Source organism: Phyllosticta citribraziliensis (genome assembly GCF_038025025.1).
Source record: "Phyllosticta citribraziliensis strain CPC 17464 chromosome Unknown J3D65scaffold_12, whole genome shotgun sequence".
NCBI classification, from domain to species: Eukaryota; Fungi; Ascomycota; class Dothideomycetes; order Botryosphaeriales; family Phyllostictaceae; genus Phyllosticta; species Phyllosticta citribraziliensis.
The window spans coordinates 1,154,439-1,180,842 of NW_027117349.1; the positions used below are offsets into that span (position 1 = coordinate 1,154,439).

Below are 26,404 nucleotides of genomic sequence, written 5' to 3' on the forward strand. Positions count from 1 at the left end.
TGTTTTGCTTGGGCCCAGGTCTTCTTTGCCTAACGCAGCTTTTCCACGCTTCTGGGGAGCGAGGAATGGCGTGTTGAGTAGCCGTATGGCGCCGTGCTGTCCAGACTCATCCTTAATACAAGCTGACTCTCGTCATCACGACACCCCGACGGCTGCTTTCCTCCCGGCATTTCTACCACATGAAGCCAGCAACCAGCGCACCCACCAGCGTGTCTGGTTGTTGAGATGACCAGAAGAAGAAGTCGAAATCTGGCAAATCCGCGTTGGTCCCCCCGTCCTCGTCGACCCCGGATCTGCCACTGCACTGCACTGCAAGAAGCTCGAGGAGAGCTGTATATATACCTCCGCAAGACCGCGCTGACGGCGGAGTGAAATCACAGGCAAAAGCTGAGTTGGTCTGCGCCGCATGTGTTGACCGAATGGCTGACTGACTGACTGGCAGTTCACATGCCCCTGACAATCTCCGCCTGACCCCTGATTCCTGACACCTGACAACTGAAACCGATTACAACGGCGATACCTACAGCGACAGCGACATCTGACAGGTCCATGCTCGCCTCAATTCGCTTTCTTCTGAGGGTGACGGCGAGTATAAAAGAGCCCGTCGCCCTCGGTCTGAGGGAGTGAACATCGACAAGCGGGACTCGGCTTGAATGGACTGGCTGCTGCTCTCATACTGCTCCTGTGTCTGCGGTTGCCAGATCATGTATCCCAATCTCACTTTGTGTCGTTTTCTCCCGTTGTCCCATTCTCCTGCGCAAAGACCTCTCGCTCGCTCAGGGGAAGAAGACGCATAAGACAAGATAAGCAATACTCAACACTACCGCTCACCACCGTATCCACCACGCCGACGCCCTTCGCCATCATCGTCTGCAGTTGCTGAGCATCTTTTTCCGTCCCTCCCTTCTTCCTTGCTCTCAAAACAAACAAGGCAGACCCCCGGCAACCCGCCCAAAGAGAGACAAAAAGAAGTAGAATTCTTGAATGAAGGCGCGGCGAGGAGAGGCGCAAGAGTAACCACCCGCCGAGTGGCATGTAACGCCAGTAGGACGTCTCGCGCGCCGCTCTTGCGTTGATGGAGGGAGAGGCGGAGAAAGATGGGCGTAGTTTAATACTCGACGGGCGAACTCTTCACGGGATGTGTCGGCAGGCAGCTGCTTTGAGTACGCGTGATGGGTTGCAGGGCATGTGGTTTTCCTTATTCTTATTCTCGTGCGATGGGCAGGACGCAGGAAGACGTGGGTATAAAAACCCGCCTCCATCTCCTCAACTCCCAAAGCCATGACAGAGCCGCCTCGCGTGTTCGACGAAGGACAGCACGTCAAAAATTCATCAAGACGAGCTACTGGCCGCTCTGGGTTGCATTGACGACTGCGGCCCTGTGTTTTGTCTTGTATCGTATTACAAATCGACTGGTTCGTGTCCAGCGAGCTTGAGTGGTTGCCCCTTTCCATCCGCCATCGTCACTCTTATTGTCTGCCGTCGTTTCTAGTGTAGCTGATGGCCACCTTCATGCAGAGACGCTTTTCAACACACAAAGAAGCAGCGTTGCCGTGTCATACATGCCCCCTTTCCCAGCATGAACACCCCCCAGGTATCTCAAACAACCTATCGCCTAGCAGCGCAAAAGGAACCCCCCAATGCAACAGACCAGCCAAAATAGCACAAAGCAAAGAACATTCAATCAACGCAATTAGCAGCAACAACCGAGACAGACGAAAGCAAAAACAAAGGCGACGCTAACAAACAGCTCAGTTCAGTTCAGCTCGTACACGTTACGAACGACCCACCATTCCTATCACCATCAAGTCATGATGAATCCAATAAACTCTATTCCCTCGTGCTTCCCTTTCGATCCCATACCCTCCCCCGACCATCGATGCCCAAGAGCCGCACCGTGCGAGACATGTCGGGCAGAGCGAGCAGCGCACGGCCGCTTGGCGTCCTTCACGTAGGTTTGGCAATCTCCGCGATGCGAGATAGAGAGAGGGGAGTGCGGTATGCCGCGCCGTCAATGGGCTAGAGCGCAATACGCGCCGCTGCCGATGGCGATGGTGAGGGAAAGAAAGGGGTGGTGCGGGTGGAGTGATTGCTGCGGCAAGCTCGCTCTGGACTCCGACAGAAGTCATCCAGACACGAGCGCGAGAGGGGAGAATGAGGGTGGGAGAGTGTTTGGCTGGACGGATCAAGCCTGTCCCCAGCGTCCATCAGCCGTGTGGCCGTCTATGTGTCTGTCCGTACGCGTCTACGCGCGCCCAATTCGCCAGATGTCTGAGCACCACGATTAACCTCCCATCGATCGCCAAAGAGGGTCTGCGATTGTAGAGCCTCGGCCGGCAAGTGCCAGCTCTTGCTGGGACCAGGGCGCAAGGGAAGGTGCAGAAAAGGAGGGATGGCGAGAGGGGGAGCGCGGATCAGGTACGCGCAGCGAGTGGTGGAGTGGGGTGACGAAACAACAACGGCCGATGAGGACGACGGGCAACGGAAGAGAGACAGTGGAAAGTGCGTCTGGGGGAGGCGACAGGGACTGCTCGACGAGGGCGGCAGTGCGCAGGAAAGGGACGTATGGGTATAGAGTGAGCAAGCTGCCTGGTTGGGTGCGTGCCAGATGAGGCGCGGGCTGGGCGGGCAAGGGTAGGCAGAAAAAAAGGGAAAGGGGTAGGCCAATCGAACTAGCAGGCCAGAAATGGAATGTGGCAGGGTCATGATGACACGGAGAGAGCTCGTGCCGATGGTGCCGCCCGGCAGTGGTGGTGATGCTGAAGGAATCGAGGTGGAGATGGTGGAGTCGAATAGTCAGATATGGCTGACTGTGTGCGCATCGCCCACCGGGTAACTACTCCCAGCGCCTCATGGCTTGGTGGCGTGGAGGGCAAAAATGTGAGCATCAAGTGCCTGGCTGCCTCTGCGTGTGAAAGCGTTACGACACCTGTCTGAGATTCTGCTTGCGGTGCAAATTGTGATTGGGGCGAGTTGAACGAATGTGAGCGATTGCTCTGTGGATTCGGCTCCAGAGTGCTGCACTGCGCCGCGCCTACGCCATTCCGAACTGCCGATGCAGCTGCACAGTTGCAGTTACTTGTTGAAACGGCAACGGCATTAAGAAACCTGGTCGGCCCGGGACGTGACGGGGCGCGCGGCATTGCCGGCATGTGGGTACACTGCTCGTGGGTTCAGCTTCAGGGTGTCGAGGTCTAGATGTTGACAAGCCATGTCCGGTTGTGAGGCTGTTGCGCAGGCAGGGAAGGATGCTTGCAGGTCAGCATGCGAGAAACAGGGGTAGCTCCGAGCTTTGCAGGCGCAGATTGGAGAAGCTTGGTTCTGAACTCAACCTTGATTCCACGGTGGGTGTCGAAAGGAATGATATTCCTTGAGTCTGGCTGCTGTGGTGATTGACAACCTCTCTCTTAATCTGCGGTAGTCAATGGATGCTCCCAAGACGCAACCCGGCGTCAAATGAAATCGTTTCTTTCGATAGAAAATGTTGGCGCGTTGAATGCAGTTAAGCTGCTCCTGGCTGATCGTGATGCTCGATATTGGGCGACAACGGCAAAAATCATCCAATCGAAAAGGTATTGTACGTCCAGGTCAGGGCGTGGTAGTGAAGCTGGATTGGGTGTCAGTACCGGTACAGTCTCCTCTTCGTTGCCCCGTCTCGCTTGGCATGTCGTCTAGTTTCACTCGCCTCGCTCTGCGGGTGCCCCTGCGTCGATGACTGTCTGGCGAAGATCTGGATTTTGGATCTCTCGCTTTGACATGAAGCGCATGAAGAGGTGCAGATGCGGCGCTGTGATTGGCTGCGGGGAAGAGCGGGGACGCAACCCAAAATCCCAATGGCGGCCACCAGCTCGAGCTGTCTCGTCCAATATTGCATGCGCTAGGCCCTGCGAACACCCAGTTGCCGCTCGTGAGAGCAGTAGGAACAAACGTGCCGCCGCCGCAGCCGCGATGTGGCATGCAAGACATTCGATTAGTTACATGTCATCTGGGTTGTGCTGCGCGCGTAGATGCGCGATCGGCGCGTGGTTGTGAGAAGGGCTGAAGGGCTGCAGCGAGCCGCCGTGGATTGGGATCTTGACAGGCGCCAGCTGCAGTGGCGTGCTGAGGCGAGCTGATCCGACGCATCTTTGTCTCTACAAGGCATGGCCGAGAGCCTAAATTGCCTTGTAGTCTGCTTGGTCACGGCGTTTCTGCAAGCTGCGTCTAGTGGTTGCTGCGATGCATGCAGCAACCACAACAGGTTAACACTAGCATTAGCTGGGCAAGATGCTGTCAGGGACAAATCATGGTATCCTCGAGCCTAATAACTCTGTGCACATGCACCTCGCCAGCAAGAAGTTGTACCAAAAGCTCGCCTTGGTATAGATTGCAAAATTGACGAATGATTGAACAGAGCCTAGGATCGGTTTCCGGGCCATGTTTGAGAGCGAAAAGTAGCCAACGCGGGGGGGCGCCTGTGTGGTCAGTAGTCTGCGAGAAGCGCGTACTTGAGAGCGGAATGGGCATGCCCGTCTTTGGGCGACCAGTCAATGAGTTGCAACGATCCGCAATTAGGCGAAGTTGCAGGTCCAGGAGCATCCAATGCTTGATGTGGGACGAGGAAAGCGTGGATGGAGATACGAGAAGAAATTTTGCTTGCAGTAATGGCCTTCCAGTAGCGTCCTGGCCAAGGTGGAAAAGGATCGTGCAGAAGAGCAATGTGCTCTAGACCCAAAATGGCACATACACCGATTTAGTTTTGGCATATGCTTGCAGAGCCGGGTCTCTTGAAGAAATGACCAAAAAAGAAAAAGGAAGGCTGCGCCACACAGCCATCAATGCAAGCAAGCCAAACCATCAACTTGACCTTGACAACGAGGCTATAAAAAACGACAGGACGTGAGGTGCAAACAAAGTCAAAATGGCAAGCAAAAGAAACATGACTTGTAAATGGGTAGGCCAAGATACGCATTAGCCAGGAGATGGTCAGCACTAACAAAGGGCATCGAAAGTAAAGTCGACAAGCCTATGAGAAGGCTTTGAAAATGGCCGTCAATGTTTGAAACGCTTCTGCCTGAACACAACGTGCCAGTGACGGCGCAGAAACAAAATGGTACGATGATATTCAGGGGAGAAGAGGGGAAGCGTCTGAGAGGTAGGTGTATGTCAAGGCACCTTTCGCGTGCTGAAGAGGGCGGACTCGTCACTAGCAGCAAAGTAGACTGCAAGCTTCCCCAAGCCGATAGGCCAAGAGACAAAATTGGAAAATTTCAACAGCCTGAATGTTGGCAAAGGCAGTAGCGTCCATCTGCTAGTACGCCACATTACGCACCCTCTGGCCGCGGCTAGGGGCTGCCGACGGGACGGCCAACGGGCTCGGGAGAGGCCACAGCCTCGTGGTGTGGCGATGAGCAGGCGACTAGTGGCGGACGAGTCAACAGCTGGCGCCGTGGCAAGCAAGTCGTTGACAACCGGTTTTGCCGTCGGGCGTCGGCGGCGGGTGAGCGGTGCGTCATGGACGGGAATGCCGATGGAGAGGTCGAGTGGGTGGATGAAGAAGTGAGCGAGTGGAGATGGGCTGGGACCGGGATGGAGCAAGCGGAGTCGACGTTGTGGTCGGGCCGAAGTTGAGCCAGCCACCGCAGGCGAGAGGGAACGACAGGTCGAGGACACACGAGAGAAACGGGCCTCAAACAGGCACAACCGACATGTTCAGCTCTCACTCTTCCAGTTTTGCATCTTGCAGATTATCCGCGCCGGACATTTCACTGCATGTCGACGGATACTCCTACCCCGCTGAAACGGCAGCGTGACATCGTGAGGGAGCAGAGCAAATGCCCCCACGGACGGCTCCGCGATGAGTCACGGTCGCAGCAAATGCAAAAGAGATGGACGCAAACTCGAGTCTGGCCGGCGGTTGGCATCGGGCTTGGGACCAAGTCGACTCCGTCCTGGGACAGTCCTGGTCGGCGCGCATGAGGCGAGATCCTTGCTGAGCTGAGAGCAGGGCGGCGGCCCAGACGGGCAACCTTTGACGCAATGCAAGGAGCACCGGAGAGGCCGATGTCAACGGCGGCCACCAAAACCTTCTTCAAGTCCATCGTCGTTTTCGCTCTGCTGGCTCCAGCTGGCTGGCCCATGACGAAGGAGCCGGGCTCGCAGCGAGGCGCAGCGGGACGGTTTGCAACTCTGCATACACATGCAGAGCGCAGGGTACTTCTGACATATGCTGCTGCTGATCGCTGCGCCGTTTTGCAGCTTTTGAAACGGCACCGGCTCGAAACAAGGCCGTAGGTCTGGTTGTATCTATACGCCCCCTCATGAGAGATCCACTCGAGCCCGGCGAAACACTAGCAGACGCTCGCAGTCGAAAGAAGACGACGGGCGGGCCGAAGCATCCCGGTCGATGATACAACAGGAATCCCATACATGGAGACGCCGAGATCTTCAACAGACTGTCTGCATGTACTGTGTGTACTGAATGGCCACGCCACTGCGACCCTGCCCGTCGGCTGCACAGCCTCAGCTCCCCCGGCTCATCCGCACCCACACAGCAGCATGTCATGCCATCATCGTTGCCCTCGCTCGTTTCTTGCTGTTTACCTCGCTTCATTGCTGCCCAAGCTGGACACTGGCCATCCCATCGTCATGGTGTGTGTATACTTGGTCACGAGGTGCCCCAACAGGCGCCGTGTCTCTTGTATCTCCATCCTGGCATCACATGGCACCGCAGGTTCGCAGGCCGCCCGGTGCGCTCAAGGAGCACCCAATCCCAGTCTTACCGTTGTGATTCGCCGCGACTAGTCCTTAGTTTCAGTCAACAACGACCTGTCATCCTGCTGCTGCTCACAACGACAGCACCGCCGCGTATACTCTTCCGGTAAGCTCCAACGGCATGGCTGCGCTCCCCATTTAGAAGACTTCTGGAAAGCCATGCCTATCCAAGCTGCAGAAAGCTGTTGCTACACAAGCCCGGTCCTGGATCCTCGGGCCAGGGACTGTACTGTAGCCTTTGAGCCACCGCCTGCCGTTTCAGGGTTGGTGATGCCACAGCAGCTTGATGCCAGATGCGCCTCTCCCGAGCGCCAGTGGAGCCGCTCCAGCTCGCTGCACGCCCATTACCAAGCACAACCATGCCCTCGAATGCTGCCAGTGCCCCAAGCACGCAGTCGCCCCTCGCCCGTGCCTTTACCCTACCTCATCCTCCTCCCCCAAGACAGCGCCACAGGCAGCAGCAGCTCGTAATCTCTGGCGGCGAACCGTGGCTGCGCCTTTGCGGGACAGGATGCGCGTATGCAGTGTCGGGCGCGGTGCGTCCAAAAAGTCTGATGCCATGCAGGCCTTGCCGAAATGGCTCAGCATGCGCGCACCCAGCCGCACTGCAGCCAGAAAAGGTCGTGACCTCAGATCCACCCACACTTATAGAAAGCCTGCCCCACCACCACCACCGCCAACATCCTCCCTCACCCTTCACCACTCGCCCCTCTCTCCCCCTTCCCATTCGTCAGTCTCTCTGAGACCTCTGAACCACAGGCTTGATAATTATTTCCTTTGTGGAGTTTGCCCAGAGAGACCTTTGAGATTTTTTTATTTCTTTTCTCTTCCCGCTTGTCCTTTTTTGACGTCCCCAACGTCGTCCCGCTCCTAATCGTCGCATCTCGCCATCGCGTCACCGTCGCAATGCCGATATCATTACTCCCGGCCTCAGCCGCCGCCTTTGCTCCCCGCTCAGCGCCCACCATTGTCCTCAACTCCAAAGTCGAGCCATGGTTGACTCAGACGCTCAAGCGGATAAATCGCATAAAGAGGCCCCTCAACAGCGTGCCACAACATTACCGCTGTCTGATGGAGACTCTGTCCGGCTCAGGCGCCATTTGGTCCCTCTGTTCCCTCATGCTACCCAAGGCACCCGATTCGGAACTGCAAAGGAACCCCGACCCGTTGGTCGAGGCCATGTTCAACTACCAATTGGTCCACATTGAAGCCTACGTCGTACACGTCGACATGGTTTCACAGCATGAGGTTGCATTCAAACTTACACAGGACACCATCGACGCGCTGGTAGAGTACCACAAGGACATTTACTCGGTCGACGTCGCGGCAAACACCTGGTCTTGGGCCGAGAAGGAGGTCCAGTTGAAGAAGCTACAAGAGGAATTCGTCCAAGCCGTAAACCGCTACGTCTACCGGACCAGCGTGCGCGCTTTGGAGGGCCTGGAAGAGGACGGCGCTGGAGAACTTTTGGATGGCAAAGCCGAAGAGGTGAAGCAAGCAATCAATGGCCTGTTTCTTCCGCTTTTGCCCCCTCCGCCGAGGATCGTCGACGTTGTCCGACCCGCTCCCCTCCTTCCCAGCTCGCATAGAGCCGACGCGTGGTGGCAGGCCAGCCAACATGGACCATCGTTGCAACCACCCCCGGTTGAGCCATGGAGGGTGTTGGCTTCAACGCCGAGCCCAACGACGACGGCGAGCAGCGACAGCCAGACGTCGTTTTGGACAACCATGGCAGGTAGCGACTTTGAACTACCTCTCCCGGCCCCATCATTCAGCCAGCCAATGTGCACCTCGACGCAGTACTTTAGCCCGCCCACCGCTCCGGCCCCGATCCCTGCGATACCAGCGCTCCCGAGCATGCTGCTCAACCAGTGCGGACCGACCCCTGCGCACACCGGGATGGGAAGCTTTGGATGGGGCTACAACGACTTTGCACCTCAGTATGCTGCCGCTATGTAGCATTATCCTCCAGCAACGTCCTGCTCTGACATCGACAGCTCCCGCAGCTGAGGATTTGGCCAAGTCAAACACCTCGTACTTCGACCATCCAGGCGGACCGGATGATTGCGACAACCCCACACGAATGAGATGCGACAATTGTATGACTGAATGTCTCACGTTACAAACCACGCGAGAGGCATGGGACGGCGTTTCGAAACGACTCAGCGGGACCTTTTCTTTCCTCGGTAACCTTCTCCTTGATATCCCAAGTTTTGTTTGTTTTCTCGTGTTTGCGACTTGTCCTTTTTAGCGAGCGTTCTTTGTTGGGGTTTGGGTTTCGGATCCTCCTCTTTACTGATTTCGACCGGCAGAGCCTGGTCCTTTTATTCTTGTCTTTTGCATCTCTGGGAGGTTCGCATGTCCAAGCATTTCAAAGACGGTTAGGCCTCGCGGCCACTCTGGGCGGGTACACTTGGATGTTTTGCCCGTTGTACTTTCTTTTCAAACGTCGTCAAGGAGGCCGTGTCGAAATGGGCTAGCCCCATTCCTCGACGCCGCGGCCTCGTGTCTGCCACTTTGACGGGATCAATTGGGGACGGCGACACCGAAGCATTCTACGCATCTGGCATGTTTATAATGTTTCTTGCGCGTGGCGGCGAGTGTCGAGGAACACTGGCACGCACTCGACGAGCACGGAGGTTGGACTGCTTGAAGCAGACGCCCCGGTTGATGGCCTCTCCGCTTGCGGACAGACTTGAAGCGTCGTGTCGTGGTGCGAGTGCTCCTCGAGGCCTCGCTGGACGTGCAGACATAGGGTCATCTCCTATGCCTCAGCACGGTCTGGGGATGCTCTTTGCTAGTCAAGGAGAACTGGATGCTGGAGCGACCACAGTAGTAAAAACGTAATAAAACAAATTGAGGATTTGACGTGGTACACGCCGCCGTCTGTTGTGAAGCTTAAACTAGCGCAAGGTACTGAGTGCCAACAGAGCCTCCTTGACCTGACGCATTGGGCGAAGGTCGGCCTGGTAGTGACCTAACGGCACGGGGAGATAACGTCAGCCACAGCAGACGCAGATGACATCTACAACCACGACCTACATACCTATTCACTTGATCCATTTGCCCGGTCGAGCGACTACGAGACCCCGCATCGTCGTGAGACGTCAGGCATTGCCAAAAGTCTGTCGCGAAACCATCACTGCTGGCCGTTTCAGCCGCAGCCGCAGCCGCGCACCCACGCCCAGTCGCACTTGTCCATCAACCTCAGCAGACGGACGGCATCACCGCCAGCCCATCATCAAAGCGCCTCCCTCCTTTGTCGTCGAGAGCGCGCAGTGGCGACTTGCCAACCGCCTGGAACTGGACCTGGACCTCCACTCGACTCGACCCACTCCGCCCCGGTTGACGGATCCCTTTGTTGCCTCAGTCACGCAATGCAGCCTGTCCCCTCGCGATGCCTCTGACCCTGACCACGGCCTCCGACTTTGATCCTGTACAGCACGCCTCACCCTCGTTTTCCAGCGCCAGTGCCAGCGACAGTGCCAGCCCTGCACCTGCACCTGCACCTGCACCTCCACCGCCGTGAGATGCCGCCGCCAACCTCGCGCGCCAGTCCGCAGCCGACGGTACGTCTGCCTCCCACCGCGCCGCCAGCACCACTGCCTAACGCGGCACCGCTACAGGACGACTCCACCGCCCGCCCCAACACCCCACCTTCGTATCTTTCAGCCTTGCGCCAGCTCGAATCCCCCGTGTCGCCCCAGGTCATCAACCTGGCCGCGACGCTGACAACCCAGGCCGAAAACGAGGCCGATGCGGACAACGTCAGCTTCCTGCGCCGGCCCATGGACCCGCAGGACGAGTGGCGCCAGCAGAACGCGGCCGCGGAGGACGAGCTATTTGAGGAAGTGCGCGCGGCCCGCGATCGTCTGAGAGCGCGGACGGTCGAGTTGCACCAACACGAGCAAGACACGCGCGATCGCCAGATGCGCTTGTCGCGTGTCATGGAACGGCTCGAACGCCTGAACCGCCTTCACTTTGCCATGCCCTATAGCGATCGTGTGCCACATCAGAACAACCTCTACGACTGGAGCCCTCCGGCCGAGACGGAAAACCAAGATGACTTGCGGGACATGATATCAAACGAGGGCGCTCGGAACGTGCGCGAGCTCAGGAGACACTGGGAGCGGCAGCAGAGGAATGAGGGCTCGAGAACATCGGAATCGAGATGGAGCTCCTCCACTGCCCAGCCCTCCGAGTCGTCACTGAGGTCGACACAATCGAGAAGACCACCGCGATTCTCTGCGAGATCGAGGGATAACATGCAACGCTACATCACAGACCGCGACACCGCCTTTCGCGGCGCTCAATCTGGCGACCTCGGTCGCATCCAAACAAGCCGTTATGGTTGGCACTCGTCGATAGAGCCGCGTCCTGCCGACCCGTCTGCGCGGGCGTGGACACCACCAGGACCTTCCACGGTGAGGGATAGAGCGTGGGATCGAGACTATCGGCGGGCATTTCTTGAGAATCCCAGCAGCAACCCCCCTCCTTCGTCTCCCTGGCTGGAGCAAACCATTAGGTACCTCTCCAAAATACGAACCTCTGAAAGCTACGAGGATAGTCTCTTTCACGCCGTAGATGCTGGTTTCGTTACAAAGGAATTCTTCGGCGACAACCATGAGGATTTCATCTTGGACGTCGGCTCGATACCCCAGCCAGCGGAAACGTCTTGGCTCGCCCCTGGAGCAGTCTTTTCCGGGTCGCAACATGCTACGACAGTTACCTCGAGCTCCACTTCATCCTCACAAACACCGACGACTACCGCCACCACCCTTTACCGACTCCACAATAACGACAATTCCCTAAGATCGACATCTTACGGCGCCGATCCCCTTGGATCACACAGGACCGATGACGCCAGACCTCCGCACACCCAGCACCAGCAAGACCGATGGCCTGTCAAAGTGACAATTCACGCTGTCGACTGGGCTAAAATGACCCTCTCCGCCACCATGGAAGCCTACAACGTTCCTTCACATCCACCGCAGTACCCTGGAAACAACCTCGATGCCGCTATACCTCCTCGCCCTGGGACTCGCACGTCGAGCATTACGACGTACCTCGAAGGCGAGATTCTCGACTTTCAGACACATACGCTATTGACGGAGAGCTTCAAGAGCAGTCCGGCGACGGACGCCACATACTGGCGAAAACTACCCCCGTTTGCCCACTTGCGCGACAACGACCTAATCCACAGCCTCGTCAGTCACGAATACGTATCCAAGCTCGCCAACGAGTGGATCTTGATGCGGTGGAAGGAGCGCTGCTTCGTCAAGTCGACGGGCGCAGCTCGTCGTCAGCAACAGCAGCAGCAGCAGCAAAACCCTCCTCCCGTCTACCCATCGACGGCGCGCACCTCGGTCGACGAGGAAATGGCAGAGGATGGCTGCGGCCTCACCATCTCGGGCTTCTACTACGTCTGTTTGCGCCGCAGCGACGGCGCCGTCGAGGGCTTGTACTACGACCCGCAGAGTAGCCCGTATCAGCATCTGAAGCTGTCGCCTGTCGGCGGCGGCAACTTTCCTGTCTGGGGCTTCAGGTGAAGCTGCTGCGAGCGATCTTTCTCTGTTGACGAGTGCTGGATGGACACTGTGCACGGAATTCGTTGAGTTGGCGCGGCACTGCAGCGGCCGTCTTGTCTGTTGTCCGACTGCCGCGTAACCGCACTTGGTCTGGCGTCGTGGATGAAGCGTGCGTACGAGCAAGTCTTCCTCGCCGCTGTCTATCCCCTGCCGTCCATCCGTCCACCTCCAGCCCAGCCCAGTCCAGTCCATCAAGCAAGTCAGCAAGAAAGATAGCCAGCCGCCTGAAGTACCGCCGGTCTGCGCGGGCCCCTGTCGCTCGTCGCACCTGTTGCACACTACCGGTACCCTCACTACCACCTCCTACGCCTCGCCATCGCTTCTCCCGCCCTACATACCTACTCCTACCTCGTTGGATACTCGCACTGCGGCGCGTCGCGCACCCGGGCGTTATGGGATAGCGGGGCGAGCGACCGCTTTTTTGGGCACATCTTTTGGAGCGGAGGGGTGCGAGAGCAAGCGCCAGACGGTTGGACTGTTGGTTGAACGGCGGTGGTGGTGGTGCGTGCGAGCCAGTGTAGCCATGGATGGTCGGGTCTGGTCGGGCAGTCTGTCGCCCGTGTATGTGGACGTGGACAGATTCATTCTGTGCGTGTGCCTACCGGGGGCGTGTACGTATTGTGTGCGTATCGTGTACCTACATATGTACCTTACCTGCTCTATACAAATACCCCCCAACCCTACTACTACTAGATGTACTTGTTGGATTATGCTACGCTACGCTACGCTGTTGATCTGTGGATAGCTTACGTGGGTGGGTGCGGTTTGCTGACTCCCACAGCGGGTGTCGAAAGAAATGAATGCTCCCTGGAGCTGGCTGCAGTAATGAAGGACTGCTTCTTAAGCGTGGCTACAGCATTGCGTGAATGCTCCTTGGGCTCTGGGATTCGGCTTGTGGCTGGGATGGGACGAGAGGTGGCGATGAGAGGAGAAGTGGGATGGGAAGCTTTGTTGCAGTGGGTGGATGGATGGATTGAGCGTGAGTTGAGCTATTACGCTTGTATGTATGTACGTATGTCTGCATGCAACGCAGTCAAGGGAATATTACTAGCTGTTCAGTCCTACACTGTACATGACATACCAAATATACGAATGTTCACGTCAGTTTATTGTGTATCTGGCGCAAGTGTGATGGCGGATGAATGCTCCCTGAGCCCACGCTCAATATTGGAGGGTAAACTAATTAGCTATCGTTACGCCATGCGTGAAGTAGAAGTACAGCATTCCCTTATTTTGGCCCCATGTGTACCCTATGTCAGGCGTCTTGTAGAAGCCGTTGGCGGAGAGGTTAACTTGGTCACAGTACGCGGCGTGCGCAATCTCCTTCATGGTCACTGTGGACCCCATTTCCTCATACTACTCAATGATATTTATACTACTTAGTCTATAATGTGCGCCAGTTTTAAACTAGGTATCTTTTTCATATACCTTAATAACCTCTGATATGTGTAGTTTAATTTATAATATTAAGTACAATATATAGTACTGTCGGCAACAAAACTTCAGACTCACCATTGCGGGGCGGCGCTCTGGCAGCACCGCCACCAAACTGATTATTCAGAGCTCCGTAGCGATTTTGGGTTCATGGGTATTTTGTATTTGCGTTTTGTATTTTATACACTGCAATGCGTCTTGAGCCTTGGAAGTAAGAGTTAGTATTTGTATATTTGTGTATGATAGGCTGCTGACTCGCTTCACAAATTCATGTCCCTCTTGGAAGAAGAGACTTTTGCTTCATGATGGGCACGGGATGGGAACGTGATGAGTGTGGAAGAAGACGTGGTCCCCTTGGCGGGGACTCACTGTGCTATGCCCAACACTTGTGCATTCCTTCGCTAGCGCGATTGCTTCCTCGACTCCTTCTTCATGTCTCTGGAGAGCGATGTTGGCGCGCGAGGTAACTGCTTCTAGTTGCCTTTGCTTCTGGAACTGTCTTCGGGAACGTCTGAAAAGCCGTCTCCCATCTGCAGCCGCAGACAGACGGTCCGGTGTAGACTGTAGAGGCGTCGGGTGTCCTTTGAAATCAAAAAGGAAGGCAGTTGGATCAGCGAGACTCTTCCTAGTACTCCGTTCGCGTGGAATATAGAACCAGAAGGCACCACACGGACCGGCAGCCGCACGGCCCCGCTCCACGTGCGGCGATCGCACAGCGGCAGGCCGAAAAATTTAAACATCTCAGCCAGCCGTCCGCCAAAACTCCACGACCCAACGACCAAAACAACAGCAAAAAGAATCTCGTGGGAATTGAGCCCAACGCGGGGCTCGAACCCGCAGCCTTAAGATACCAGGTACTCAGGTGTACTAAGAGTCTTACGCTCTACCGATTGAGCTAGCCAGGCAGCTGGACGGAATTTGTGAGGATCCTGAGCTGTTGTTGAGATACCGACGAGGTTTTGGGTTTATAACGGCACCGTCTGGTCGTCACCTTGGTGCCTTATTTGGTCTCGTCATTTCGTAAGGCCGGACTCCAGGATCCAGGGACGGGCGCCTTGTTGTGTGGTGTGGTGAGCCGAAGTGATCGGACCGCGGCCTTTGGCGGCTCTCAGAGTCCCTCGGGATGTCCGCCAGTGTTCTGCACGACTCTCCTGGCGTCGGCTTCGAGCTCGGGGAACGCAGCCATGATCTTCTTGGCCAGGATGTCTCGAAACTGCGCGTACGCCTCGGCCTTGCCCTTGAGCTTTTGGTTGTTTTTCTGGACGAGTTCGGAAAATTCGCGCGTGTAGATGTCCGGGTTGCGCCCTTTTTCTACGTAGGCGACTATCTCGGGAGGCACCATGAGCGATACGTTTGAGGCCTGGCGCGAGAGTTGGAGCAGGTTCGAGAGGAGCTCGGTTCTGGGTAGACGTCAGCGCCGTGGGTTTGATAGGGTGGATGTTGTGGTCGAGTCGTACATTTCCCGCTTCATCGCATCTTCGGTGTTGGTGCCTTGAAAGTCGTGGACTTGGACGACGAGCTGGTAGAGGTTCTGGATGATGCGCTTCATTTGCACTGCCGATTTGTTAGTCGCGTCGACACCAATGGGCTAAAAACTCACCATCGACCGGCTCGAGCGCCGATGAAGGATCGGGAGCCATCTTGAATGCGTGGTCTGGGTTCGCAATGACAATGCTCTGTAGGGAGTGTTGGTGTTGGTGAAGCTGGAGCTCCGTCGGCTCACCGCCTGGGAGCTTCGGCCGGTCAACATCGGGCCGGCCTCCCATCACGTCGGCCGTCGAGCTCGACGAAGTCCACGATAGTGACGACTCGGGACTGGACAGCTCTACAGCCTCCTTCGACAACCCCTTTACGAGCCCATATCCGCAAGAGGACCCTTCTCCTCCGCAACACCAGTGGATCGCGCGCCACCCAGCAGCAATGCGCCCAAGCCCAGATTGACCTGATGCCATGCAACCGCTCCCGACCAGAACGTCGAGCTCCCCTCAAGGCTCCGTTCCCATCGCCCCGAAGCTCGCTACAGGCGTAGATGCGGGCATTACAGCTCCCAGCGCGCGTCCCGTCACCACCTCTAGATCCGAATCGACCAGAACAACTGCAGATGTCGCTTCGGACAAGGCAACGGCGGCGTTTATTCGTCGCACCCTGTGCGCACACCATGTTTCGTCCAACATCCTTGCGGGTGGAGAAAAGGGCAAGACGTCGCAAAAGCCGCTGGACGAGCTCCTGCCGCCCTTGACGAGCTCAAACGAGGTTGACTTGCAGCTGTACGGCATCATATCCGTCATCATCAAGGAATTCGTCAACGCCTGGTACGCCAAGATCACACCAGACCATGTATTTGTGGACGAAGTGATTCAAATCATTGCTCACTGCACGCGAGCCCTCGAGCAGAGGCTGAGGCAGGTGGATCTGGAAGCCTTGATCCTGGACGAGGCGCCCCGGCTGGTCGAGAATCACATTGATGGTAGGTGTCAAGTGCGACGACGACTATGCGACTGCGGGCTAATCACTCCTTCCAACAGCATACCGGACCTCGCGCCGAATCTCTGAAAGCAACTCTCTGGCCTCGGATTACCGAAACATTTACCACACCTTGACACCGCACCCTGCTCTGGACCCGGTCCCGTCAGAGGCAGATCCAGTCACAATCTTGGAGCAACAAGAGAATGAGGCGGCTTGGCGGCAGCTGTTGGTCCAAGGAGTGCTGGCAGTGCTCTTGCCAACCGAGGATCTGGAGAATGGATGCCTCCGCGCGCTGGTAGTTGAGATATTCTCGGAAATGATTATTGGCAATGGCGTCGGCAACAAGGTTTGCGAGCCGTGGCTCCTGTGGGAGGCTGCCGAAAAGATTGCTCAACTCATCCATCCACGCGTGGCAGAAGCAGAAGACCAAGCGCTTGCCAGCGGTTCAGCAAAGACGACGAGTCGTTTGGAGCAATTTGGTCTGCTCACCTCACCATCCGGAGACGCCGTCGAGCCACGCAAGCAAAAGAAATCCCGGGGCCGACCAGCCTGGTCCATTGGCGATCTCAACGCCCTGTTTTGGAACATATGCCAGTATACTTTTTTGGCTTTTACGGCATTGCGCGCCATCATCACGGCTCTTACACGATCGCCCTCGCTCCCTGACAGATCTGTGGGTGGTGTGCACATGTCATCCCCCATGGATGCTAGCCGCCAGTCGTTGTGGAGCAATAATGCCGCGCCGTCCGCGACAGTGGACGAGCCATGGCCGGTACTCAGCATGAGCGCGTGGACGTGCGCCGCTCAGCTGCTCGAATTCAAGGCTCGGATGCCATGGCTCGCCGGCCTGGTATCGCTACTTCATTGGGGTGCAGTCAGCGGTCCGGGACAGGTGGGTGGTACAAACAAACCATTGGACAAGTAAGTCGGACTGTTTCTTTTCTGTCGCACTCCCCATCGCATTCGTTCGACTCTTTCAGCCCATGTCGCCGTTCCCTGTCTAGCTCCGCATGCTCTGGTGGTCACTTGACTTGGCTGGCAATCCATGTCGGCCTATCGAAGACTGCAGCCCCGGCCCGCGGTTTCATACCCTTATCGTCATGCATCTGGCCCCGGCCGCCCCAGGGCGAATCGACGAGTCGAGGGCAAAGAAATGCCGACGACGCAAAAGACTCTACTCGCCCAAGAACGAACCTCTCTCCGTCGTCTCTGGCTCCCGGCGCGCTAGGCCCGCAGCTCGCATGCTACAGCTCAACAATACGGACCCGCCATCAATCCTGGAATTGCAACCTGTACCATTTTCTCTCACCTGGAAAGGCGTGCCGTATGCATCCGGCTGATCTGCCTTCCGCCCACTGGCATGCTCGGGACCGGCCGCTATTCGCAAGGGGTCGCGGCCAGGAAGCCCTGTTTAACGCGAAGCCTGCGAGACTCGTCTGGCATTGGACGCCGCTTACGCCTTGGACCGCAACCGCAATTAAGATGCGCACCAATTCGAGCCCCTCATGCGACCATGAGAGTGACATCAGCCCATCTCCTCACTTTGGACAAGAATTTCGTTGGGCATCACGGCGGGGAGTCGGCGACCAGTGTCCGATGCCTGTCTCATGTCAACCATGGACCTGCCAATTGCGCTTTATGCCATCTCGATCTCACCACCGCCGCGACCTTAATTCTTGAATGCTATACGGCTCGTATGCATCCGGCCGGTAAAATGAGGGTCCTATTCGGCGCCGGACGTTTTGCCTTGGCGGACATTTGCTCCTCGGACTGGCGATCCTTTCAATTCGCTTACCCATTGGTTTCGCCGCGTCCCCATCATCCCCTGAGGACCATCGATTCCAGACGCGGTCCTATCAAGGTCGCAACGTCACCGACACGGCCATCATGCTATTCAAGTCGTCGGGAATCTCCCACCCACGACACCAAAGCGGACTAGTCCGGCGAGCATCCAATAGCGTTATCCCGGTTCTCGTTTCCCAGGCCCTCGCATATGGATGCGAATCCGTCAATGACTCCAATTTTACCAAATTTTCCCAGAAACCCCGTCTTCGCTTCTGCACATCCCCTCTGCCCACCCATGCAACATGATGCCCTTTTTTATTTTCTTTCTCTCAGACGACTGCGGGAATCGCGTCAATGATGTCCATCACGACCAGATGAGTAAAGTTGACTAACGACCAATGATCTTTTCTTGTGCACAGACTGCTTTCCCACCACCTTCGCTCGCACCTGCTCAACCCAGCGCTGCTGCCGCCCTTGCTGCGCACGTTGCGCGCTGCCCTTTTCCCCAACAACGCCCCGGCTCCGGCGCGCGTGGCGCCTTCGCCCGAGGAGGAGCTCGCCATCAAACGCAGGGCTGCGCAGGCCGTGTTGGCGGCGACGCCGGCGGCGGTGAGGCCTCGCTTGTTCGGCAGGGCCAGGGCCAGGGCCAGACCAACGTCGTCTCCGGGCGGCTCGTCTTCCTCTGCTAGTACTCATGCTGCGGCGCCGCCTTCGCCTGCGACCACGACGACTGCTGCTGATGCGTCGGCGCCGTCGCCTATTCCCGCCGCAAGCGAGGAGCGTGGAAGCGGTGGTAGCGACGAGCCCGAGTCGGACGACGTGGTCCAGAGAAGGCAGGTCGAGCGGCTGCTGGATGTGCTGGGCGACCCGTACTTGAACAAGCACCTGGTGTTTGGGCTGATTGAGCTCATCGTCGTGCGCTTGCTGCCCGAGCTCGGGGAGAAGGGCGTCGACGCGCTGATGGAGGAGCGGCTGGGGTATAGCCTCTAGGTGGGTACCGAGAGGCGTGGACGTCGTTGCGGCTCGTTGGCGGTGGCGTGGACGGTGGCATGCTTGGGTAGTCTGGCAACTGGTTGGCCTTTTCCTTCTTCCATTTTTCCTTTTCTTGCCCATGAGGGATGGCTTGGGGCGCGGTATGGCATGGCATGGCATGGGATGTTTGGCATTGCGATGTGCACTCTTGCGGCGTCTAATATACACCACAGCATGGAGTGTAAGAAATACACACAGAGGGAGAAGTTAATGAGAGAATCGAATGTTCTTCGTTCGAGAAAGCTATTCTGGACGGATGGAGTAAGTACAGCTCAAGCTCGTGTCTAGCAATGACTTTGACGTCTTGCATTACTGTCTATCTGTAAATTGTAAGCCTGTACCTGGCATGGAGAGAGCAGTGATGCTGAGCACACGTAAATGGTTACATGAGGGACCACCAGCTAAACGTGGAACATGGAAGTCCTCTTCTCCCACTATTCTTTCCTACCTGCTACCAACCTACCCTGTTGTTCTTCTCATTCATTGATTCATCCATCCGCTCTCTGCATGCCTCGCAGTCTGCCGTTCCTCTCCTGTCTCTTCTCTCCTGATTCTACATGCGAGTCCCCGCAACCGGGTCTCAGGTCTGTTTGTTTCTGTCTGACCGTCTCTTACTCCAGCCGTCTCGGCAACCGTCCGTCGTCCGTCATCTGTCGTCGTCATTCGCCTTTCACCGTTTGCCCGCCTGTCAGCTGTGCGCTTCCCACTCGCTCCCTGAACCAAACAGCAGCAGCGTCTCATCCTCACCGACTCCTCGCCTCCCATATCTCAGAAGACACTCGCCAGGCCATTGGGCTGGCAAGCAGGCAGGCAGGCAGGCAGGCAAGCGAGCATGCGGCGGCAGCTGTTGGGGCTGGGCTGGGGCTGGGGCTGGACCAGAACAGCAACCCGCCGGCGAGTGATGATGGGGCAAACCGCCGAAGCGGGCAGCGGAGGAGTACACGGTACGCCCAGTACATAGTAGTGGAGTCACTACCACTATTTTGTCAGTCGTCAGTCGTCGAACCGGCCGACTGGGTGCGGTCCATGAGTTGCGCCGACTGCCGTCGCCGCCGCTCGGCGATCGTCATTATTATGCCGCCAGCCATCCACCAGATTGATTCGCCTGCCTGCCTGCCGCTCGCTCGGCGGCGTTTTCTTCTCCTCGTCTTCTCTTTGCTTGCATCGCTGGCGCTCTGCTCTGTCCTGCTCTTTCCAGGTCCGACGCTGTCATGTTCGTCACTGTTTTCTGCCATGGAAAGACTGAACGAGCGGCAGAACAAGAACTGAGAAGAAAAGAATAAAAAGAGGCTAGTCATGCGGCAGCCAGCCGTGTCAGTGCGGCGGCGGTCTGTTCGTTCAGGTCCGTTCGTTCGTCAAGTACCCGTCCGTCCGCCCGCCCGTCCGTCCGTTGGTGCCCGCGCTCCCGCTCCCGCTCCCGTCACGTCAAGTTCGTACACAGATGCAGCATACGATGGACATAAAAACACACATGATGGGGAGCGAGCGGTCGTTGGAGCCTGGTCCTTGGGGCCGGCCGGCTGTCTGGCCGCCTGGAGAGGCAGGCACGTGGGCCGTCTGCTCCACTGCTGCAACAGCGTCATCTGTTGATATTCTGGGTCCGGTCCGCTGATGAGAGGATTTTTCGTCTTTTTTTCCTTTTCTCTGTTGGTGGTGGAGTGGGATGTGCCGCCATTTTCTCGCTGGCCGGTTGCGTTCGATGCACGAACGGTACGGGCGAATGACTGGCCTTGTGGGGTCACGGCGTGAGGTTAGTTAGATCTGGGGAGGTTTGTTGGTATGTTTGTTGGTTTGTCTGCGATGGCTGGGACCACCACCACCCACTGCGTTGCGTGTACCTATCATCGCCTTGCATGGCCCTCGCGTCCCACTTTCCGTCTCCTTCTCGTTGTCAACATTGTTTCTTCAATCCTTCATCTCACAGCAGCATTAGCGCCTCCGCTATCCAACATCAGCATATCAGCTTGCCGCTGCTGGCTGCCATCGTCCAGGCTTCGCTTCACCACTCGCCTCCTTCCGTCCTCACCGTCTGTCTGTCTGGCCGGGGAGCGCATCGCAGTCGTCGAATATATGTATACAAATGCATGCAACATGAGCTGGCAGAGCCGCCCGCGCGCGGTGCTGGGTCCGCCGCCCCGGCCCCGTCACGAGGCTCCCGCCGCTCAGCACCTCAGTCGGGTATGGCATGGATGTGGAGCGCAGCAGCGGAGTGGAGCACGGGCGGTGCAGGCGTCCGTGGCAGGCCGGGGAGGGGAGCAACCCACCGGGGGCCAGGGGCTGCGCGGCGCTGAGCCGAGCTGCGGTGGGTTGGGATGGGCTGGACGCTTCTTCTACGGAGCACTCCTGGGCCTCCGTGCGTACGTGCGCGTGCGCAGTATGCTGATGGTAAGTACCTACGTCGTTCCATGGCTTGCTTGCTTGCTTCTTGAGACTGTCGCTTGCGGCCATTGGCGGAGAGTGTGCGGTAGTGGTAGTGGATTGAGCAATGGATGTGGATGGTGGGTTTGTAGGGGAAGATTTGGAAAGATTGGAAAGACAGGCCTGGCCTAGCGCAGATTCAACCCGATATCCAGCAAACAGACGCATGGCCGAACACATGTACATCCATACATACAAATGTACATACAAAATCAGCACGCATGAAGCGAGACCGACGTGTCAAAAGCAGAGAAAGGCAAACAAAGCCATCCATCCATCCATCCAACTACATACCCATTTTTCGACTCCACGTGTAGGTTTTGCTGCTGCGGGCACACGTGCCTGTGTCGTCAGTTGGGTAGATACCTTGCCCCAGGTCTGAGTCTAAGTCTGGGTCTGTAGTCATGCATGAATGTACACACACAGAACCTGAGAACCAGCAAGCGGCAGGCGACGGCGCTGGTTGGTACGCGGCAAGGGCAGAAGCGCCGGCGGACGCGGATGTGGATGCGGCTCTGGACAGTGCAGTGCCACTGCCGCTGCCGCTGCCGCTGCCGCCCACTCCTCGCATGATATGGCGTGGCGTGGCGTAGCGTCCATAGAAGAGGCTCAAGCAAGGGAAGAAGAGGTAGGATAAGAGGGGGAAAAGATCCCAGCAAGCCAGCGAGCAAAGCAAAGGGAAGGGAGGAGACGAGACGTGACAGGCGTGAGTGACGAGACGAGATGAGACAATACACAAGCCAGAGCGGACAGGACGGGTGTGTGTGCTCCAACGCCAGCCATGTGTATGTATGTATGTATGTATGTATGTGTGTAGTCAGTCGCGGTCTGGTGCCATGCTATATACATAGACAGACAGACAGAAAGAGAGATGTCTAGCCAGAGAGAGAGAAAGACGGCTGCCCAGCCACATGTATGTACGTAGTGGTGGAGGTTGATAGATGGATGTACACATGATGAGCGCGCGTGCGCGCGAGAGCCATCACCAGAGCCAGACAACAGCCAGACATACATGCATCTGGGGAAGTCGTCCCGTCCGTCCGTCCGTCCGTCCGGCCAGCCGGGCAGCTGCCCGCGCCCGTCGCACAGCACAGTGCGCCAATCCCAAGGTACAGACATACAGACATACAGACATACATACTCCACGTGAGGCTGTGTCTGTGGCCCCCCACCCCCCCCCCCCCCCCCCCCCCCCCCCCCTGGCCCGCAGCCCGGCACCTCAGCGAGTGGTACATGTACGTGGTACGGCCCGTGGCGTCCGCCCTCCCATCCCATCATCATGAGGGGTTTTTTGGTCTGCCAGCCTGCCAGCCAGCCTGTGCTGTGCTGCAGCCTCCCTGCCTTGCCTTGTCTGGACCACCACCGCCGCCGCCGCCGCCGCACGCCAGCCAACCAAAAACCTTGCTTCGGTGGCTGCTGTTTGATTGGTCCGTCACTCGTTTGCTGGCTCGCTGCGTTGCGTTTCGTTCGCTGCGCTCGCTTCCGCCCACCTGGCCTGGCGGCGGCGGCAGATAGATGCGCTTGGGAGACCGTCTCTGCGGCCGCCCGCCCGAGACAGGCCTGGCTGCCCACGTACAGTACGGTAGTACGTCCTCATGCAGCTGCCTGCCTGCCGTAAGGCGCGACCACCGCGACCAAGCAAGGGAGGGGAGAGAGAAAAAAAGGTCTGTCGTCATGTGTTGTCATTGCAACTCAGCAAGCACCACCAAAAAGCAAAAAAAAGTCCGCGGGAGAACGCAGAGGCGCGGCGTAGCGTAGAACCAACAAAAGCCGAAACAAATGCAAATTCGCCCACCACTCAATTGTGGTCGTGGAGTAAGTAGTAGGTAGTGTAGGTAAGGTACGGTAAATAGCGGTAGGTAGTTTCCCAAAACAGCCCCGCGTGAGCGGATCGACTTCTTGCTGTCGCTTTTCTTTTCGGGGGGGAAAGTGGGAGAGGGCCAGTTTCAACGACGTCGCAATGCACTGCCGTTTTCCTCCCTCACTTACAGTCCTAACCCCCTGATAAAAACATGAGACAATGAAGGGTGTTGAAGGAAGAAAAAATAAGAATAAGAAAGAAGGAAATAAAAAAGGGAAAAAAAGGAAAGCTACAGAGGTATCACAATTACATGGTAGTTACCCTGCTTGCCGCAGCTGCTGCTGCAGGGCCCCCTTTCGAAACCGAGATGCCCTATCCCAACCCAACCAACCAACCCAAACAGATCCAGACAGACAGACCCGACAACGCAACGTAACACAACAACAACAACAACAAGTCCTGAGAACCAGACTACCTAGCCAATGAATGTGCAATGAAAGGGAGACGAGAGAAAAAAAGGGAGAAGGGAAAGAAAGGGAGTCTTCTTCAGGACTGACTGACTCTGCCCAAAACCTGTTGCCCCGTATATGTATGCCCTTGGACCGTAACCAGCCAGCCGGATCAAACGACGCGACGCCGCCAAGCACCACAGTGGGAGGGTTCTGCCAATCCAATCGGAACCGGCAATGGCGATGATGATGAATGGAACGAAAAAAAGAAAAGAAAAGAAAGGGGAGAGGAAGCCTCCGAGCAACGACAACAACAACGAGGACACACAAAGCTCTCTCAAGCCTTGCGGACGAGCTCCTGCTCCGGGATGCGGTGCAAGCCGCCCGGCAGGTTCTCGCCCAGCACCACCATGCTTCCGCTGTTGTTGTTGTTGCGCTGCTGCTGCTGCTGCTGCAGCCGCAGCTTCTCCATCAGCTTGCCAATGGTGACGTACTCCTGCGGCTCGACGAAGCCGCTGGGCTGGTGCTGGAAGAAGCTCATGACGAGTTCGAGAGCCTTCCTTGCGTCCTCCTGGGACGGCGATGACGACAAGGGGCCAGTGCAGCTGTTGCTGCCGGGACTGACCGGTGAAATTTGCTGCGTCGTGGTGGTTGCAGGGGTCAGTGCCGGAAGCGGCGGCGGCTGCATCGACGTCGTCTGGTGTTGTAACAGCGTGCTTGGCTGCTGCGACTGCTGCTGCTGCTGCTGATGCTGCATCATCTCTTCAACACCTCCCATCGACGGATCCGCTATGGGCGACTCCAGTGTCGTCGACGTGACGTAGCGGGGAGTTTCGGCTTCAGACGACGACGGCGGAGACCCGTACGGATCTATGCCAAGCGCCGGGAAGCTTTGACTTCTTTGCGTCACACTGCGCGGCTGCTGCGACGGCATGAAGGGGCTGGGCCCGCACACGGAGTCGGGCGTGAAGAAGGGCGACGTCGGGCTCGTGGGTCCCGCCGAAAAGGTCGAGCCGGCCGCATCGGTAAAGACGCTCGACAAGGACGTGTTGCTCTGCGAATGGGGAAATGGGCGGTTCGGTTGGTCTCTGTAACTGTCGGGGCTTTCCGTCTTGACGAGACTCTCCTCGCTCTTGAGGGAACTCGAGGTCAAGGGTGAGGGCGACGATATTCCCCGTGGGGAACAGGGTGACATTTCGTTGGGGGTATGTGCGCTCGATGGTGGATTCGACGGTTCCGAGTCCTCGGCAATGGACCGCTTTCTCGACTTGGCCCCCATCAAGCTGTTCTTTTGCTTAAACTTTGCCAGCCAGGTGTTGCTATTGGCTTGGATGTGGCTTTCGGAACTGCCAACCGAGGCGGCGAAGAACTGGGCCTTTTCCTTGATCATGTCGTCTGTCAGAGGCAGTCCCTGCCGCTGGTGGTTTTTGGCCCAATTTGCCAGTGCTCTCTCGACGTCTGGAAACTTGCTCTTGGACCTCTTGATGGGTGAACGGCTCCCGTCATCCTGGTACAAGTATTTTTCCTTTTGTCTCAGAACCTTGGATACGGTGCTGGAGGAAGTCAGTATGTCTTGCCATGTCCAACAAGCATGCGAGTAAGTACCTGCGCTCAACGCCAAACATGGCTGGTGGTCCACGTTAGCAATGACCATGGAAGGGGGTTGACTTGACTGACCTCCAATCTCCGTCTGCTTCACAGTGGGATGCTCCTCGTGATATAGACACATGCGCCGGCGGTCGTTGTCTGTGAGCGTCTTTCTGGGCGTTGAAGATGTCCGAGTCGAAGTGGCCGAGACCGGGGCCGGGGTCGCCTGTACTGGGGCAGGCGCAGGAGCAGAATAGACTTGGTGAGGCGCGTAGCTCGTCTGAGCAGTCAACATGCTCGGCCACTGAGGCATGATGAGCGGCTGGAGGTGTTGATGGGTCGGCCGTGGTGGTTGCATTGCCTGGTGCTGGGAGAAGATGGGCTCCATGGGCGGCGGGTTAAAGGCAAAGGCGTTGTATTCTTGGACGGGAGAGTGGTGGTGGTGGGCGACGGGCGAGTCGGACCAAGGTGGTGCCGTGTCATAGTAAAAGGTGGACTCGTCCGGGTGGTGTTGCTCGTGCTTGATGCCTATGTGGCTCATGGCGATCAGAAAGCGAATGGGCGAACCGTGCGGTTGGAATTTTGGCCAGAGGTCAGACTTCTTGTAGCCGAGAGAGTGGTGTTCCTGAGATCAGAAAGGGAAGGGTGCATGCATGCACGGGGAGGTCATGAAGCGAAACACGGTAGTGGTACCACGGCGCAAGCGAGTGGGCAGAGGAGCAGAGACAAGAATGAGACAGGACCGGACAGGACAGGACGGGGGGCGTCGGTGGGACGCAAAGATCGGGGGGGGAGATCAGGACAGGACAGGACGTGGAGAGAGACGAATAATCCAAGAAGTTGTAGGGACCAGGTAGAGAGGCCTGGGAGTAGGTGGTATACGGAGCGGGTGCGGTGCGGTGCGGTGCGATGCGGGTGCAGAAGCGGGAGCAGATAGCAGTGGGTGCCCCCCTGTCCGTCTGTTTCGTGGACATGGCCGTCGAGATGTTTAGAAGAGGGAAAGGCGGGCTGTCGCTCTCTGGGGCGGCCAGTGGGAAGCCAAGGCGGAGACGTTGGACGCTGAGAGGGCAGTCAAGTCGGGATGCAGGCTG

At 57.2% G+C, this 26,404-nt stretch overlaps 9 protein-coding genes and 1 non-coding gene across 10 annotated transcripts; 5 read left to right on the forward strand and 5 right to left on the reverse strand.

Annotated features, from left to right (window-relative positions):
* Nucleotides 1-473: 473 nt before the first annotated feature.
* On the reverse strand, nt 474-1,157 carry J3D65DRAFT_638453 (uncharacterized protein). Its single transcript, XM_066801625.1, has one exon. The coding sequence runs from the start codon at nt 1,033-1,035 to the stop codon at nt 718-720; it is 318 nt and encodes a 105-aa protein (XP_066651517.1). The 5' UTR covers nt 1,036-1,157; the 3' UTR covers nt 474-717.
* Nucleotides 940-2,089, forward strand: J3D65DRAFT_122545 (uncharacterized protein). The gene is made up of 3 exons (XM_066793841.1): nt 940-1,415; nt 1,519-1,594; nt 1,756-2,089. The coding sequence occupies exons 1-3, from the start codon at nt 1,173-1,175 to the stop codon at nt 1,953-1,955; spliced, it is 519 nt and encodes a 172-aa protein (XP_066651518.1). The 5' UTR covers nt 940-1,172; the 3' UTR covers nt 1,956-2,089.
* A 5,489-nt stretch (nt 2,090-7,578) lies between these two features.
* Nucleotides 7,579-9,017, forward strand: J3D65DRAFT_122587 (uncharacterized protein). Its single transcript, XM_066793842.1, has one exon. The coding sequence runs from the start codon at nt 7,660-7,662 to the stop codon at nt 8,710-8,712; it is 1,053 nt and encodes a 350-aa protein (XP_066651519.1). The 5' UTR covers nt 7,579-7,659; the 3' UTR covers nt 8,713-9,017.
* A 912-nt stretch (nt 9,018-9,929) lies between these two features.
* On the forward strand, nt 9,930-12,668 carry J3D65DRAFT_122607 (vacuolar import and degradation protein-domain-containing protein). The gene has a single exon (XM_066793843.1). It carries the CDS (start codon nt 10,284-10,286, stop codon nt 12,300-12,302), a length of 2,019 nt encoding a protein of 672 aa, XP_066651520.1. The 5' UTR covers nt 9,930-10,283; the 3' UTR covers nt 12,303-12,668.
* A 1,920-nt stretch (nt 12,669-14,588) lies between these two features.
* On the reverse strand, nt 14,589-14,680 carry J3D65DRAFT_t139. Its single transcript has one exon. It is a non-coding gene; the product is annotated as a tRNA-Lys (tRNA).
* A 203-nt stretch (nt 14,681-14,883) lies between these two features.
* On the reverse strand, nt 14,884-15,415 carry J3D65DRAFT_671458 (mediator of RNA polymerase II transcription subunit 10; the record flags this gene model as incomplete). The annotated part of the gene is made up of 3 exons (XM_066803397.1): nt 14,884-15,175; nt 15,233-15,329; nt 15,376-15,415. The coding sequence occupies 3 exons, from the start codon at nt 15,413-15,415 to the stop codon at nt 14,884-14,886; spliced, it is 429 nt and encodes a 142-aa protein (XP_066651521.1).
* A 147-nt stretch (nt 15,416-15,562) lies between these two features.
* Nucleotides 15,563-19,493, forward strand: J3D65DRAFT_638470 (PXA domain-containing protein). Its single transcript, XM_066801626.1, has 3 exons — nt 15,563-16,242; nt 16,301-17,162; nt 18,446-19,493. The coding sequence occupies exons 1-3, from the start codon at nt 15,726-15,728 to the stop codon at nt 19,014-19,016; spliced, it is 1,950 nt and encodes a 649-aa protein (XP_066651522.1). The 5' UTR covers nt 15,563-15,725; the 3' UTR covers nt 19,017-19,493.
* Nucleotides 19,245-20,370, forward strand: J3D65DRAFT_122655 (uncharacterized protein). Its single transcript, XM_066793844.1, has one exon. It carries the CDS (start codon nt 19,473-19,475, stop codon nt 20,325-20,327), a length of 855 nt encoding a protein of 284 aa, XP_066651523.1. The 5' UTR covers nt 19,245-19,472; the 3' UTR covers nt 20,328-20,370.
* A 1,601-nt stretch (nt 20,371-21,971) lies between these two features.
* On the reverse strand, nt 21,972-22,568 carry J3D65DRAFT_122802 (uncharacterized protein). The gene has a single exon (XM_066793845.1). It carries the CDS (start codon nt 22,488-22,490, stop codon nt 22,086-22,088), a length of 405 nt encoding a protein of 134 aa, XP_066651524.1. The 5' UTR covers nt 22,491-22,568; the 3' UTR covers nt 21,972-22,085.
* A 1,039-nt stretch (nt 22,569-23,607) lies between these two features.
* Nucleotides 23,608-26,124, reverse strand: J3D65DRAFT_123009 (uncharacterized protein). Its single transcript, XM_066793846.1, has 3 exons — nt 25,404-26,124; nt 25,332-25,353; nt 23,608-25,279 (listed from the first exon to the last, which is right to left on the reverse strand). The coding sequence occupies exons 1-3, from the start codon at nt 25,852-25,854 to the stop codon at nt 24,064-24,066; spliced, it is 1,689 nt and encodes a 562-aa protein (XP_066651525.1). The 5' UTR covers nt 25,855-26,124; the 3' UTR covers nt 23,608-24,063.
* Nucleotides 26,125-26,404: the final 280 nt, after the last annotated feature.

Bases quoted from the DNA above. Each gene is read 5' to 3' on its own strand.
- J3D65DRAFT_638453 (XM_066801625.1), bottom strand. From the start codon at position 1,035: ATGCCACTCGGCGGGTGGTTACTCTTGCGCCTCTCCTCGCCGCGCCTT.
- J3D65DRAFT_122545 (XM_066793841.1), top strand. From the start codon at position 1,173: ATGGGTTGCAGGGCATGTGGTTTTCCTTATTCTTATTCTCGTGCGATG. The intron at 1,416-1,518 runs GTTCGTGTCCAG...ACCTTCATGCAG, and splicing joins ATCGTATTACAAATCGACTG to AGACGCTTTTCAACACACAA. The intron at 1,595-1,755 runs GTATCTCAAACA...CAAACAGCTCAG, and splicing joins CCAGCATGAACACCCCCCAG to TTCAGTTCAGCTCGTACACG.
- J3D65DRAFT_122587 (XM_066793842.1), top strand. From the start codon at position 7,660: ATGCCGATATCATTACTCCCGGCCTCAGCCGCCGCCTTTGCTCCCCGC.
- J3D65DRAFT_122607 (XM_066793843.1), top strand. From the start codon at position 10,284: ATGCCGCCGCCAACCTCGCGCGCCAGTCCGCAGCCGACGGTACGTCTG.
- J3D65DRAFT_638470 (XM_066801626.1), top strand. From the start codon at position 15,726: ATGCAACCGCTCCCGACCAGAACGTCGAGCTCCCCTCAAGGCTCCGTT. The intron at 16,243-16,300 runs GTAGGTGTCAAG...TCCTTCCAACAG, and splicing joins GGTCGAGAATCACATTGATG to CATACCGGACCTCGCGCCGA. The intron at 17,163-18,445 runs GTAAGTCGGACT...TCTTGTGCACAG, and splicing joins ACAAACAAACCATTGGACAA to ACTGCTTTCCCACCACCTTC.
- J3D65DRAFT_122655 (XM_066793844.1), top strand. From the start codon at position 19,473: ATGGAAGTCCTCTTCTCCCACTATTCTTTCCTACCTGCTACCAACCTA.
- J3D65DRAFT_122802 (XM_066793845.1), bottom strand. From the start codon at position 22,490: ATGTATGTCTGGCTGTTGTCTGGCTCTGGTGATGGCTCTCGCGCGCAC.
- J3D65DRAFT_123009 (XM_066793846.1), bottom strand. From the start codon at position 25,854: ATGAGCCACATAGGCATCAAGCACGAGCAACACCACCCGGACGAGTCC. The intron at 25,354-25,403 runs GTCAGTCAAGTC...GTGGACCACCAG, and splicing joins GAAGCAGACGGAGATTGGAG to CCATGTTTGGCGTTGAGCGC. The intron at 25,280-25,331 runs GTACTTACTCGC...GACTTCCTCCAG, and splicing joins ATGTTTGGCGTTGAGCGCAG to CACCGTATCCAAGGTTCTGA.